Source organism: Dictyostelium purpureum (assembly GCF_000190715.1).
Source record: "Dictyostelium purpureum unplaced genomic scaffold DICPUscaffold_51, whole genome shotgun sequence".
NCBI lineage: Eukaryota > Evosea > Eumycetozoa > Dictyosteliales > Dictyosteliaceae > Dictyostelium > Dictyostelium purpureum.
Genome location: NW_003519388.1, coordinates 70,827 through 86,798, shown reverse-complemented (window position 1 = coordinate 86,798; position 15,972 = coordinate 70,827). Strand labels below are relative to the sequence as shown.

At 25.4% G+C, this 15,972-nt stretch overlaps 7 protein-coding genes across 7 annotated transcripts; 4 read left to right on the top strand and 3 right to left on the bottom strand.

Annotated features, from left to right (window-relative positions):
- Nucleotides 1-598: 598 nt before the first annotated feature.
- Nucleotides 599-1,628, top strand: DICPUDRAFT_29739 (uncharacterized protein; the record flags this gene model as incomplete). The annotated part of the gene is made up of 3 exons (XM_003285672.1): nt 599-667; nt 771-1,130; nt 1,323-1,628. The coding sequence occupies 3 exons, from the start codon at nt 599-601 to the stop codon at nt 1,626-1,628; spliced, it is 735 nt and encodes a 244-aa protein (XP_003285720.1).
- Nucleotides 1,629-1,772: 144 nt separating this feature from the next.
- Nucleotides 1,773-2,009, bottom strand: DICPUDRAFT_149605 (uncharacterized protein; the record flags this gene model as incomplete). The annotated part of the gene is made up of 1 exon (XM_003285649.1): nt 1,773-2,009. The coding sequence occupies one exon, from the start codon at nt 2,007-2,009 to the stop codon at nt 1,773-1,775; it is 237 nt and encodes a 78-aa protein (XP_003285697.1).
- Nucleotides 2,010-4,223: 2,214 nt separating this feature from the next.
- Nucleotides 4,224-9,574, top strand: DICPUDRAFT_149604 (uncharacterized protein; the record flags this gene model as incomplete). Its single annotated transcript, XM_003285671.1, has 2 exons — nt 4,224-4,571; nt 4,655-9,574. 2 exons carry the CDS (start codon nt 4,224-4,226, stop codon nt 9,572-9,574), a joined length of 5,268 nt encoding a protein of 1,755 aa, XP_003285719.1.
- Nucleotides 9,575-11,169: 1,595 nt separating this feature from the next.
- On the top strand, nt 11,170-12,183 carry DICPUDRAFT_76634 (uncharacterized protein; the record flags this gene model as incomplete). Its single annotated transcript, XM_003285670.1, has 1 exon — nt 11,170-12,183. One exon carries the CDS (start codon nt 11,170-11,172, stop codon nt 12,181-12,183), a length of 1,014 nt encoding a protein of 337 aa, XP_003285718.1.
- A 424-nt stretch (nt 12,184-12,607) lies between these two features.
- On the bottom strand, nt 12,608-12,814 carry DICPUDRAFT_149602 (uncharacterized protein; the record flags this gene model as incomplete). Its single annotated transcript, XM_003285648.1, has 1 exon — nt 12,608-12,814. The coding sequence occupies one exon, from the start codon at nt 12,812-12,814 to the stop codon at nt 12,608-12,610; it is 207 nt and encodes a 68-aa protein (XP_003285696.1).
- A 212-nt stretch (nt 12,815-13,026) lies between these two features.
- Nucleotides 13,027-14,129, bottom strand: DICPUDRAFT_149601 (uncharacterized protein; the record flags this gene model as incomplete). Its single annotated transcript, XM_003285647.1, has 3 exons — nt 13,027-13,232; nt 13,544-13,621; nt 14,126-14,129. The coding sequence occupies 3 exons, from the start codon at nt 14,127-14,129 to the stop codon at nt 13,027-13,029; spliced, it is 288 nt and encodes a 95-aa protein (XP_003285695.1).
- Nucleotides 14,130-14,524: 395 nt separating this feature from the next.
- On the top strand, nt 14,525-15,365 carry DICPUDRAFT_91559 (uncharacterized protein). Its single transcript, XM_003285669.1, has 2 exons — nt 14,525-14,641; nt 14,747-15,365. The coding sequence occupies exons 1-2, from the start codon at nt 14,546-14,548 to the stop codon at nt 15,296-15,298; spliced, it is 648 nt and encodes a 215-aa protein (XP_003285717.1). The 5' UTR covers nt 14,525-14,545; the 3' UTR covers nt 15,299-15,365.
- Nucleotides 15,366-15,972: the final 607 nt, after the last annotated feature.

The window sequence follows — 15,972 nt, the reverse complement described above, 5'->3', positions numbered from 1 at the left end:
TGTAAGCTTTTTTTTTATTATTATGATTTTTTATTTTATTTTTTTTATTTTTTTTTTTTTTATTTTTTTTTATTTTAATTTAAATTATTATAATAATTTTACATAAATCACCCAAAATATCTAGGTATTCATTTTTTCAAGAACATTCTTTAAAAAAATTTAATCGTTAATTCATTACCTATCTTAAAACATTAAAATGGCAGAAGTAGCTCCTATATATAATAACTTAAAAACCATCTTTTTTTTTTTTATAATAATGAATTAAAAAAAAATAAAAATAAAAATAAAAAAAAATAAAAATAAAAAATTGATGATTATTTTATTATAAAACAAAAAAAAGGAAGTTATATATTTATAGAAAATTGTTTATTTATTAATTAATAAAAATATGTGTGGATACTTTTATAATATTTAATTATCCCAATTTTCGTTTTCGCACAAAAAAAAAAAAATTTTAATTTTTTTTTTTTTTTCAATTTTTTATTTATTTTTATTTTTTATTTTTTTTTTTATAATTTATTTTTTTCGTATTATTGCATTATCATTTTAAATTATTTAATAAATAGTTTATTTTAATAAACAACAACACAGCAGCAGGATGAGTCAATTTTCAAAGAGTTTATTATCAATTTTCTCCTCAGTTAGAGGTAAATCAGATCCAATTGTTGTAAGTGATCATCAAAATATCAAATCAGAATTTTAATCAAATCAAGATAATACGATAATACGATAAATATAATAATACTAATAAAAAACATTAATATATATAGTTTTTTAGTGTTGGTAATTTTAATAGTATGTCAAGTCGTAGCAGTATCGCAATTAAAGCTATGAATCACTTTGCAGCAAATTTAGGTTTAAAATGGGTCGATTTCCCACAAAATTGTTCAAAAATTTCATATTCACCAGAAAATCATTTACTTTTAGTCAAATGCGATACTTATATAACTAAAGACAACTTTGAAGTTTTAAAGCGTTTAATAACATTAATGCCAAATATAAAAACAGATTCTTTTTGCGCAATTCATTATGAACATCTTTATAAATTAGGTATTGTTGAAAGTGTTTTTGGTGGTAGAACAAGACATAATGATGGTTTACTTGGTATTACATCAGTTTTTCAAACAGAGGTAATTATTAAACTTTCTATTTTTATTATAAATATAAATATAATACTCACTTTTTTTTTTATATCATATATCAACAAACATATTATTTTGGAATCAATCAAAAAAAAACTTTTTAAATATTAAATTATCAAATTATTCAAACAAAAAATACTCAAACAAAAAATTTCAAATTTCAATATTATTGTATTTTAGGATTATCATCGTGTACCAATTGGTATTGCAAATCCAATTGATGATATCTCATTTAAAATGACTCCATACTCAATAGATAATGTTTATCAAGATACAACCAAACCATTTGTCGTTAATAGATTCCCAGAAGTTCAATTAGAAATGGTTGATAAAGTTGTTGTTCCATATGCCAGTAAAGAAATGTTTAACACTATTTCAATGATCAAGAAACATCTTGCTCAAAAATCAGAATCTGGAGACGATTTATCAATGTTTAAAACACCTAGAATTGATTATAGCAATTTCGAATCTCATTATAATTTTTAAATAAAAACATATAAATAAATAATAAATAGTAATATAAAATAATAAATTCGAAAAAGTAAAAAAAAGAAAAAAAAGGTTTTTATTTATTATTTACAATATTTTATTAATTTTAATTTGTTTTGGTGGTTGTTATTATTACTACTACTACTTATTGGTATTGTTTTCTCTTTTTCTGTTTGTTTCATCATAGGGTTTATAAGAAGCTTCGCCTTCGTCTTGGGTAATATTATTTTGGTTACTGTATTTTTGTCTTGCAACAGCTACTTCTTCAATTTTCTTTTTCTTTTCTTCCATATATTTTGTACGTTCAATATACCATGCACCAAAGCCTGCAACACTTAATGAGATGAATCCCCAAAAAACACTTTTATTAGAGTTCATTTGATTTTGATTTGATTTTTATTTATTTTTAAAAATGCAACGAAAAAATAATAAAAAGAAGATGTAATATGAAAAAAATTTTAAAAAAAAAAAAATAAAAACTTTTTTTTTTAAAATTTTTTTTATTAAAACTTTTTTTTTTTTTTAGTTTTTTTTTTTTATTTATTTAAAACTAAATTTTTTATTTATTATTTGTTTGATTTTATCCTTGTTAAATTTTTATGATTATGATCTTTTGTTTATTTTTCTAATTTATTAAAATAAATATTGTTAATTTCTTCCAATTTTTAATGAAACCTATGCTATGGGTTGGTAAAGTCCATTATGCTGTTGTTTATTGTTGCTTTAATAGATGAATTAATATAAATTTCTTACCTATTCTATATTTTGTGTTGAGAATCTATACCAATTCGAATTTCGTGGTTGTATTGAAAAACTAATTTTAATTAAACCATTGCTTTTCCTATCTTTAATCTTATTAATAAATTCACTTACTATTAAAAAACAATTAGTATCTAAAGATATTTTAACTTTATTTAAATTATTATAAAATTTTTTATTTATTTGAATAATTTTTAAAATGATTTTCTTTTAAAAAAATATATATATATTTAAAAGTAAAAAAAACATTTTATTTTATTTTTTTTTACCATAATATAATATAGTGCCCATATTTAATATTTAGTGACTTATTTATGTATATCATTTTCGAAAATACACAAAAAATTGCGAATTCCCATAGAATAAATTGATCAGTTTAAAGTTAATTTAAAAAAATATATTAATATTTTTTTCAAAAAAAAAAAAAAAAAAAATTAATTTTTTTTTTTAATTTTTTATTTTTTTTTTTAAATTTTTTTAAAATTTTTTTTAAATTTTTTTTGTTTTCACGCATATAAAAATGAAAAAAAAAATTATTTTTCCATTTCTTTTATTTTTTAAATTGTGTGAAGAGGTAATATAATTAATATTAAATATAATTATATTGTTTTGACACATTATAGATCGATCGTTTTCTTTGTTTAATTAAACTAAAAATAAAATTACATTGCTGTTATTTATGAATAATATCAGTAGTTATAAATATAAAAAAAATATAAAAAAAATAAAAAAAAAAATAAATAAATAAAAGAAAAAAAAAAAAATTCATATAACTATATATTTTATAACTATAAAAAAAAAAAAATATTTCTTCTTCCTTTTTCTTCTTCTTCTCTATCCTTCTTTTATCTTAATTTTTGTTCTTTTGTATCAAATTGTTTTTTCTTTTTGCTTTTTATTTTAATTTTTTTTGGAGGAAAAAAGTTTATTGGATTTGTTTATTATTATATATACAATAATAATAATAATAATAATAGTAATAGTAATAATAGTATCACAATAGTTAAATCATTATAGTTTTGTTTGATAATAAAGATTTTGTTTTTTTTGAATCATATATAAATAAATAACTATTTACCACATAACTAAAATTATATATATTTATTTTTATATTTTTTTATATACAAAAAAAAAAAAAAAAAAAAACAAACCCCCCACACATACTCAAAAAACTAATAAAAAAATAAAATACCAAAATAAAATAATAAAAATAAAAAAGATAATTTTTGGGGTTGGGTTTTATATTTAATTTATTTTTTTCTAAAGCACAAATGTTTTTCTTTTATTTTGTTTGATCTATATTGTATTTTATTCAACAAAATTTGTATTAACAAATCTTTTCTTACTATTATTACAGGTTTATTGAAAAATTTTATATATTAATATTATCAGTAAATCAAATTAGCATAATCAAAATTTAAAGAATCACATAAAAATCAACGAACGAATAAAAAGTCGATAAAAAGAATTTATTATTATATAAATAATAATAAAAAGAATTTATTATTATATAAATAATTAATAGCCTATATTAATAATTCAATCGATTTAATAATAATTTTTATAATAATTTGTTTTTATTATATATAATTTATATTTATATTTATTTTTCATATTTTTATTTATCAAAAACCTTTTTTTTTTTTTTTTGTATTTTAATCATATATAAAAAACTTTAAAAAAAATTTAAAAAAAAAAAAAATTTCAAAAAAAAAAAAAAAACACCAAATTCAAATTTTTCAAAAAAAAAAAAAAAAAATCATATTTTTTTCACCCCACACCATAAATAGTTTTTTTTTCACATCCTAAATACATATACATATACATATAAAAATGGCTGCATTCTTTCCGCCATCATCAGCAGAACTTAGAAAAGTTAAAAAGGTTCAGTTTGGTATCCTCAGCCCAGATGAAATTAGAAATATGTCAGTTGCGCGTATTGAACATCCAGAAACATACGAAAATGGCAAACCAAAGATTGGTGGTTTATTAGACCCAGCTATGGGTACAATTGATAAAACTCAAAGATGTCAAACTTGTTCAGGTACAATGGCAGAGTGTCCCGGCCATTTTGGTCATATTGAATTGGCTAAACCTGTTTTTCATATTGGTTTTATAGATACAGTATTAAAAATTTTAAGATGTGTTTGTTTCCATTGTTCAAAATTATTAACTGATACAGTAAGTAATACATTGTTTTTATTTTCATTTTTAATAATACGGGTTTACTAATAAACGATTCTATAATTTTAATAACCATTTAGAGCGAATATTCATTTAGACAAGCTTTAAAAATTAAAAATCAAAAACATAGATTAAATGCAGTTGTAGAAATTTGTAAGAATAAAAAAGTGTGTGCAATTGGTGGTAATGAGGAAGAGGAAGAACACGATCTCAGTAAAACAGATGAAGAATTAGATAAAGCAGTTAAGCATGGTGGTTGTGGTAATGTATTACCAAAGATTACCAAAGAAGATTTAAAGATTATTGTAGAGTTCAAAGATGTTACAGATGAATCAATTGAAAAGAAATCAGTTTTATCAGCAGAACGTGTTTTAAATATTTTAAAGAGAATCAAAGATGAAGACTCAATTGCAATGGGTATCAATCCAGATTGGGCCAAGGCCGATTGGATGGTTGCTACAGTATTACCAGTACCACCACCACCAGTTAGACCATCAATTATGATGGATACTTCAACAAGAGGTGAAGATGATTTAACACATAAATTAGCAGATATCGTCAAAGCCAATAAAGAATTACAACGTCAAGAAAAGAATGGTGCTCCAGCACATATTATAACAGAAGCCACACAATTTTTACAATTTCACGTTGCTACATATGTTGATAACGAAATTCCAGGTCTCCCACAAGCTCAACAACGTTCTGGTAGACCATTAAAATCAATTCGTCAACGTTTAAAGGGTAAGGAAGGTAGAATTAGAGGTAATCTTATGGGTAAACGTGTTGATTTCTCTGCACGTACAGTAATTACTGCCGATCCAAATCTTTCAATTGATCAAGTAGGTGTTCCACGTTCAATTGCACTCAATCTTACTTATCCAGAAACTGTTACACCATTCAATATTGACAAGATGAGAGAGTTAATTCGTAATGGTCCAAATGAACATCCAGGTGCCAAATATATTATCCGTGAAGATGGAACTCGTTTCGATTTACGTTTTGTTAAAAAAGTTAGTGATACACATTTAGAGTGTGGTTATAAAGTCGAAAGACACATTAACGATGGTGATGTAGTTATTTTCAATCGTCAACCATCTCTTCATAAAATGTCTATGATGGGTCATCGTATCAAGGTTATGCCATATTCAACTTTTCGTTTAAATCTTTCTGTAACATCACCATATAATGCAGATTTTGATGGTGATGAAATGAATCTTCACGTTCCACAAACTTTAGAAACTCGTGCCGAAGTTATCGAAATTATGATGGTACCACGTCAAATTGTTTCTCCACAATCAAATCGTCCAGTTATGGGTATTGTACAAGATACACTTTTGGGCAGTCGTCTTTTCACAAAGAGAGATACTTTTATCGAAAGAGATTTAGTTATGAATATTTTAATGTGGTTACCATCATGGGATGGTAAAGTTCCACCACCAGCAATTTTAAAACCAAAACAATTATGGACCGGTAAACAACTTTTCTCACTCATCATTCCCGATATCAATTTAATTCGTTTCACAAGTACTCACAATGATAAAGAACCAAATGAATGTTCTGCTGGCGATACAAGAGTCATCATCGAAAGAGGTGAATTGTTGGCTGGTATTCTTTGTAAACGTTCTTTGGGTGCTGCTAATGGTTCAATTATTCACGTAGTAATGAACGAACATGGTCATGATACTTGTCGTCTCTTTATTGATCAAACTCAAACTGTAGTTAATCATTGGTTAATCAATCGTGGTTTCACAATGGGTATTGGTGATACTATTGCTGATGCTCAAACAATGGAAAAGGTTACTCTTACAATTTCATCTGCTAAAAATCAAGTAAAAGAATTAATTATCAAAGCTCAAAATAAACAATTCGAATGTCAACCAGGTAAATCTGTTATGGAAACTTTTGAACAAAAAGTAAATCAAGTATTAAATAAAGCTCGTGATACTGCTGGTAGTAGTGCTCAAAATTCACTTTCAGAAGCAAATAATTTAAAGGCAATGGTAACTGCTGGTTCAAAAGGTTCATTCATTAATATTTCACAGATGATGGCTTGTGTAGGTCAACAAAATGTCGAAGGTAAACGTGTACCATTTGGTTTCCAAAGTAGAACATTACCACATTTCACTAAAGATGATTATGGTCCAGAAAGTCGTGGTTTTGTAGAGAATAGTTATTTAAGAGGTCTCACACCACAAGAGTTTTTCTTCCATGCTATGGGTGGTAGAGAAGGTCTTATTGATACTGCTGTAAAAACATCAGAAACTGGTTATATTCAACGTCGTCTTGTAAAGGCTATGGAGGATGTATCAATCAAATATGATGCCACTGTTAGAAACTCATTGGGTGATGTTATTCAATTTGCTTATGGTGAAGATGGTATTGATGGTTGTTTTGTCGAAAGTCAAAGTATCGATTCATTAAGAAAAGACAATCACGATCTCGAAAGAATGTATAAACATATGGTTGAAAAACCAGACTATGGTGAGGGTTGGATGGATCCATTGGTTATCGAATTGGTTAGAGGTGATCCATTAATTCGTGATACATTAGAAAAGGAATTTGAACGTATTAAATCAGACCGTACTCTTATGAGAAACGAAATTATACCCACTGGCGAAAACAGTTGGCCATTACCAGTTAATCTTCGTCGTTTAATTACAAATGCCCAAAAACTTTTCAATATTGACATCAGAAGAGTCAGTGACTTAAATCCTGCTTTTGTTGTTTTAGAAATAGAAAAAGTAGTTTCCCGTTTAAAGATTATTGCCACCGCTGATACTACTGAAGATGATGAAAGCTTTAACCGTGCTTGGTCAGAAGTATATCACAATGCCACTTTATTATTCTCAATATTAGTACGTAGTACAATGGCTAGTAAACGTGTTTTAACCGAATTCCGTTTAACAGAAAAAGCTTTCCTCTGGGTTGTTGGTGAAATTGAAAGTAAATTCCTTCAAGCTCTTGCACACCCAGGTGAAATGGTAGGTGCTCTTGCAGCTCAATCTATTGGTGAACCAGCTACTCAAATGACTTTAAATACTTTCCATTATGCTGGTGTAAGTAGTAAGAATGTAACTCTTGGTGTACCACGTCTTAAAGAAATTATTAATATTGCCAAACAAGTTAAAACTCCATCACTTACAATTTATTTGAAGCCACATATCGCTCGTGATATGGATTGTGCTAAAACTGTAAAGTCACATCTCGAATACACCACATTGGCTAATGTTACCTCAGCTACCGAAATTTATTATGACCCAGATCCAGAAAATACCATTATCAGTGAAGATGCTGAGTTTGTAAATAGTTATTTTGAATTTGGTATGAATGAAGATGTTGGTGTCGAACGTATGTCTCCATGGCTCCTTCGTATAGAACTAGACAGAGGTATGGTAACTGCAAAGAAATTAACAATGGCCGAAATTACCCAATGTGTAGTCAGAGATTTTGGTCTCAATTTAAATTGTATTTTTAGTGATGATAATGCCGATAAACTTATTCTTCGTATTCGTATGGTCGAAAGTGAAGATATGAAAACAGAAAATGACGACGATGATCAATTCCTCCGTCGTATCGAATCAAATATGTTAAGTGGTATGGTTTTACGTGGTATCAAGGGTATCAAGAAGGTATTCATGCGTACTGATGACAAGATTCCAAAGATTTTAGATGATGGCAGTTATGGTAATCGTGAAGAATGGATTTTAGATACTGATGGTGTCTCATTACTTGAAGTAATGAGCCATCCAGATGTAGATCATTCAAGAACTACTTCGAATGATATCGTAGAAATTATTCAAGTACTTGGTATCGAAGCTGTTAGAAATGCACTCTTAAAAGAACTTAGAGCTGTTATTTCTTTCGATGGTTCCTATGTAAATTATCGTCATTTAGCAGTTTTAGCAGATGTTATGACATATAGAGGCCATCTTATGGCTATTACCCGTCATGGTATCAATAGAGTCGAAACTGGTCCATTGATGAGATGTTCCTTCGAAGAAACTGTAGAAATTCTTATGGATGCCGCCATGTTCTCCGAAACTGATGATGTTAAAGGTGTTACTGAAAATATTATTTTGGGTCAACTTCCACCATTAGGTACCGGTAGCTTTGAAGTTTATCTTAATCAAGATATGGTTAAAAATGCTCACTCTATCGCTTTACCAGAACCATCTGCCATCTCCTATCCAGATACACCAGGTAGCCAAACCCCATCATATTCATATGACGGTAGCTCAACTCCATTCCATAATCCATACGATGCTCCATTATCACCATTTAACGAAACCTATCGTGGTGATTTCTCACCATCTGCTATGAATTCACCAGCTTATAAAGGTGGCTATGGTAGTAGTTATTCATATTTCCCACAATCGCCAACTTATTCACCAACCTCACCAAGCTACTCACCAACTAGTCCAAGTTATTCACCAACCTCACCATCATACTCTCCAACTTCACCATCCTATTCACCAACCTCCCCAAGCTATTCACCAACTTCACCATCATACTCTCCAACTAGTCCAAGTTATTCACCAACCAGTCCAAGCTACTCCCCAACTTCACCATCATACTCACCAACTAGTCCAAGTTATTCACCAACTTCACCATTTTATTCACCAACTAGTCCAAGCTACTCACCAACTAGCCCAAGTTATTCACCAACTTCACCATCATATTCACCAACCTCACCATCATATTCACCAACCTCACCAAGTTATTCACCAACTAGTCCATCATATTCACCAACTAGTCCATCATACTCCCCAACTAGTCCATCATACTCCCCAACCTCCCCATCATATTCACCAACTTCCCCATCATACTCCCCAACTAGTCCATCATACTCTCCAACTTCGCCATCATACTCCCCAACTAGTCCATCATACTCTCCAACTTCGCCATCATACTCCCCAACTTCACCATCATACAACCCAACCTCACCATATTCATATTCTACTTATGGTAGCAAAGGTTCATCAAATAATAACAAAAAATAAAATTGTTCATCCTCCAAATAACCCATTAATTTAATGTTAAATATTGGAGATAAAAAAAACCATATTAAAATAAATAAATTATAAATTTTTTTTTTAATTTAAAAAAAAAATATAAAACTAAAACTATAAATTGATTAATTTTCTGAAAACTAAAAAATAAAATTTTATTTTTTAAATTTTTAAATTTTTTTATTTTATTTTTAATTTTTAATTTTAAATAATTTATTATTTAAAACAAAGGAAAATATAAATATATTATTTAGTAGAGATATTTTTTTTTTTTTTTTTAAAAGTGAAGATAATTAAAAGCAAATGCTTTAAATTAATCAGTAAAATTTTATTTAATGTTTTTTATAAAGTTTTTAAAGAAAATATTCTAAACTGTTGATATTTGGTAATGATTTGATGCTGATGAAGTATGCTCTTGCTATTCTTCTTTTGAATTTTCTATATTCTTCATTGATGTTGCTAATTGTTTGTGGTTGTTTAGCGTGTCTTTCTTTGATGTTTTTTAAACCTTTTATTTATTCTAAAGTAGCTAGCTTAGTCCATTTTGAGGCTAGATTCTTATAATCGAGTTCTTTTATTGTATTTTCTTGATCGTCGTATAATTCTTTACATAACCAAAACCAAGCTTGATGAAATACCAGGGTTATGGCATTTCTATAAGCGAAGCATCTAAAATGCATACATTACACTACTTGGAGCAAATTCATCGATGTCTTTGCTCACGGAATTTTTGAAAAATTCAATCACCGGGAAGATTAACTATTCTAAAAAGCTCCCCATTCGGGAATCGAACCCGAGGTACCAGTGTGAAAGACTAGAGTGTTACCGACTACACCAATGAGGATATTCTTTTAATTTAACTTTTTGTCTCGTCCTTTTTATCAAGGGAGAGATCTTCTCTGGAGATATTGCCAAAAATCTTTGAACCACAATTAAAAACCAGTTGGGTGACTGTAATGCTGGATTAGCTTTTATATAAATTGCTAACATGAATTTTTGACTATTTCCTTCAAATAGAATGGAGTAAAGGTTAATTTAATTTACTTAATTAGCAATTCAATTTTGATATTAAAAAGGACATTTGTATTAATTGCTAACCACAAATTTTTGACTTACCCATTCAATAATCGTTTATCACTAGTCATATCCTTAATTATGAAAGGAGAAAAAGTTAACACGACTATAATTTTTAGTTTATTCACATTTTAGTATTTTGAAGTTTAATTTTGTTTATTTAATTTTTATATTTTTTGTAGATAATTTTATAGAAAAAAATATTTCCACCAAAAATATTGAATAAAAACTATTAAATGAATTTCAATTTTTATTTTTAAAAATTTAATATATAAAAAAAAAATTTAAATTTTAATATTTTGAATTTTTTAAAAATTTTTATATTTAAAAAATTTTTTTATTTTTTTTTTTTATAAATTTTTTTATTTATTAATAATTTTTTAATAAACAAAGCTCAGTCATAAAAATATTATATATCATATTTTTTTCATTAATATATTTTATAAAAAATAATTCGTACACCATTTACAAAAAATCATTCTCAATTCAATCTATATACTTATTATTTTAAAATGAATAATTTTATAATTTTTTCCAGTTCCTCTTTAGTTTTTATTTTAATTAGTTTTTTTTTATCTTTAATAATAGCTTACTTTTCAATTAAAAATAGAATCAAGAACCAAAAACACCACAATAATAACATCAACCAAACTAAAAATAATTATAAAAATAAAAATAAAAATAATGCCCTTGATAATAATTATAGTAGCAATTTTTCCAATATCCGTACTATTGAAAATTTTATTTCAAGTCTCCAAAATGTCATTTCTGGTTTAGAAATCAACTTTATTCAAAAAGAAGAAATGATCTCAATTTTCAATAGATTTGAAAAAGAAATAAAATATAACATTTCAAATAGTAAAATTGATGGATTCCAAGATATTATTGACTGTATTTTTATTGACTCATTGGTACTTTTGGAAAAGCTTAGAGCTAAACAAAAGCTTAGACACAGTAAAATACAAAGTAATATCAGCTATATTATTGTATCTTTATTTTTTTTCATTAGTGGTACTTGCCGTTCAATTTACATAAGTAGATTTTTATGTATTTTGTTTAATGACAAATCAGAAAAGGCCAATCTCTGTAAGGAACATTTAATAGAAATTCTTCCTTCATTAAGAATTCATGAATTGGTCCCAACTTTAAAATTTTTCAATTTTTGCCACAGAGAAATAATTAGTAATGGGAATCCAGTCAATGTTAACCCCTCATCAGTTTCTTCTAACTTTAAAAGCTTAACTTCAGTTATGTATAATAATCACAGGGGTTTATACGGAAATGAAAATGTTGCCATTGTTGACTCGATAGTTTGCGAATCAATTGAACTTTCCAGTAGTATTTGTTTAGAAGGTGCATTCAAATTCTATTCAGACTTGTATCTCAGTCTCCCCCTATCCTATCAAGGTTGCCAATTAACATTCAATAATCAAATAGTTTTTAGATGTCTTATGATTATTGCAAAACATGAAAAATACATGGGTTCAATCAATTCTTTTATCAATCAATTTTGTAGAGGTCGTTAATCAATAAAAAATTATATCTTAGGAAAAAAAAATTTTAAAATAAAACTATTTATACAAAAAATATAAATTAGTAATTAAATTTAGTAATTTAAAAAATAAAATTATAAATAAAATTTAAATATTTTATTGTTATTTATATATATCTTAATTATATTAAAGTTTTTTTTACAAATTATATACCTTTTTCTTTTGGGTTTGTTGAAGTTATAACTTTTAAAAAATGAATATTATATTTTGTTTTATTACACAAAAGTATAATTGTTAACTTATAATATAAAAAACTCTAATTTTTATAAAGAAAAAATTAAATTTTAAAAAATTAAACAATTATTATAATAGAAATAAAAAAAAAGAATTGGTGCAGCATAGTCCAGAAACTAAGAGCATTATATTGTTTGAGTAATTCGGTAATTGCAATTGTATCTTATAAATTACCAGAAACATTTGAATATATACTATTATTTGGATCTCCAATCAATTGATCCAAAAAATCGAGATATAATTTAAAAGACATGTTTAAAGCAGCTAAAAAACCTAGGGATTCCTTCTTTAACCTAAAATCCTCCCAATATCTTCCGAATATATAAAGAATATTTAAATAAAGTGAATAAGTAATTGAAAATTCAATCATAATAATAATATTTTGGTTTCTTTCTTCTGAAATATGCTGTTGCTGTTGTTGAGTATTACTAGTATCTAAGGTTTCGAGATGAGTTGAAAGGGTATTTGATTAGAGTATTTCGATTGCATATTATAAGTGATGGATAATCGATTGCTCAATATTGCTGCAGAGTTTGGCGTATAGTATCGGATCGAGGTTTAAAACTATTATTTATTTTATTTTCATTTATTATTGCATACTTTAAAATCTTTATTCTTTCTTGAAGACTGTTCAATGAGTTTGATGGTGTCTTTGGTAATATTTGGGAATATATATGTACATTGAAAAGCTAAATATTTACCATCCTTTATTTTATCTTTTAAAATTGCATCACATTTGGTGTAGTTTTTTATAATAAGTGTTTTAAATAAAGATTCGTAACCGTATGCTTTATTTAATATTTGAAATTATTTTTTTGAATATTATTATATTCATCAGCTGATGGATTTATTGTTATGTTTCTTTCAGAAATATCAATTCTACTACGAACTAAAAAACATCATTGTTTAAAACCATTTGAACTTTCTGTAATTTCTAATGCATACAATATTTTATTTTCATTTAGTGATTTTAATATCTTTAAATCTGGAACTAATGGTCCAATAAAATAAATATCTAAAAATAAAATGAAAAATTAATTAATATATCTATTATTTTGTAAATAGGTATGGAATGATATAAATGTGTTTATAAACTTACCTTTAGATTCAGTAACTCTTATATGATATGAAGAAGGGAATGAAAAACTTTTGTAGTAACTATTACTTCCCAAAGAATCTAATGAAATTGTATTACAATTAACATTATCAGTTTTTTTTAAATTTATTTATTTTTAATTTTAAATATTATATATATTAAATATATAACTGCTTTATTGTAATAAAATATATTTAAAAATCCTCTTAACAATATTTATGTATATTAATATAAAAAAAAAAAAAAATTTAAAAAAAATTAAAAAAAAAAAAAAAAGGAAACACCACACATTACTATATATATTAATTGATGATGATTTAACTGTTTTTTTCTTGATTTTTAAAAACCTTTTAAATTAAAACCTTTTTTTTTTGTTTTTAAACTTAGAAAAATAAAAAAAAAACTAAAAATTAGAGATTGACTTTAAAAATGAAACAATTTGACCGAACTAAGAAACCCCTTTTTTTCAAAAAATAAACTAAATTTACCCTAAATTATTTTTAGTAAAAAAACTTGATTATTTAAAAATGTAATCTTTAATAATATAATTAATCTCTTGTTATAAAGAAAAAAAAAAAAAAAAACACATATTTTTAAAAAACCATGTTCAGAAAAATATAATTTTCACACACACTTAAACACACATATACATACACTCCACACAATGCTTTATCGTTTTTTTTGTTTTTTTATATATCCTATGTTATTAAATATGCTTAAATTGTTTTATTTTTTAAACACACACTAAAACCCACTCTCACACTAATCACAATAAAAATATTGATTAATAATAATTTTTAAACTAGTGATATAAAACTTCAATTTAACAAATATATATTATATACACAAAAAAGATGAAGAACCATAAATTTTTATTAATTATTTTTATTAAATAATTGATTAATTTAATTTTTTTTTTTTTTCTAAAATAATATAAATAAGAGTTTTAAAAAAATATATTATTTTCTATTAATTATTTGTATTAATAATTGTTATATTTAAAATATGTCATTTAAATATATATCATTTATTTTATTATTTATTATATTTACAAAATTTGTAAATTCCACAACTTGTCGTGGTAAAGTAGATTATTGTGGCGTAAATATCGATTTAAATTAATAAAAAATATTAATAATTTATATATATTTTAAATTATATATAAAATTTTAATAAATATTAATTATATTTTTATTTTTATTTTAGGTTTGTAATGGTGATGGTAGCACATGTTGCACTAAAAGTTTTTGTGATGATCACAATTTATGCACAGTTGATTCATGTCCACCACCAGACACCATAGTTGATCCAGAATTAACATTAGATCTTTATTGTGATCACGCACCCATTCCAGATCCATGGGAAGGTAATAAATGTATTAAAGGTGAATGTAATCCATTAGATGGAAAATTTACACCAAACTACACCAAATGCCCAGAAACGTATAATGGTGGGAGATTAGTTCGTTGTGATCCAGCAGCAGGATGTCTATATGAATTACCACAATGTGGTATTTGTGAATTCTTAGAAACAAGAAATAAGACTGCTTGTATCAAAAAGACCTCAAATGATTGTGCTAAAGAATTAAGTCTCACTAATTCAATCAATAAATGCAAGATTTACTCATGTGATCCAACTAAAGGCTGTGTTGAAGAGGATAAATGCAAACAAGGTCCAAACCCATGCCTAGCCCCAGTTTGTGATTCCTTTACTGGTATGTGTGGTGTTAAAAGAGTTAAAAATGATAAATGCAAATGATGACAAGCTTGTATCCAAATCTCATTAGGTTTAAAAGTTTAAACTAAAATTATATAAAAAAAAAACTAAAAAGAAAAAAAGGAAAGAAAAAATAAAAAAAAACAAAAAATAAAAAGAATTCTTTATTTTTAAAAAAATGATAAAACATTTAGGTTGATTATAAATAAAAATTGTATGTTGTTAGAAAAAAATTAATTGAAAAAGATGGAAGAAAAAAAAAAAAAAAAGATTAGATAATAGATTAATTTTCTAGATTTTAAGGAATAAATCAATTGGTTTCTTTTCTTTTAAAATAAAAAGAAAAAAAAAAGATTTAATCTAGATGGTGTGAATCTATTAGGTTTTTGGTTTTTTTGATTTGAATAATAAATTTTTTTTTATAAATTACACCTCGATATATAAATTTCAAGAAAATATGATAACATACAATGGGATGAACATTTTCTTGATAAATTTAAAAAGAACAATCAACTTCAGAGTGGTTGGAAGAAATGAGAAATAATCCAAATATTATTATTGAAGATACAACATATAAACTAGAGGTTGAAAATTATCTTTATCGTTATCCTTTTTTGTATCACATGGAAGATTTAAAAAAAAGGATAAAAAAAGGATAAAAGTGGATAAAAAAAAAAAAAAAAAGATAAAAGGATAATAATTAGGGAGAAAAATTA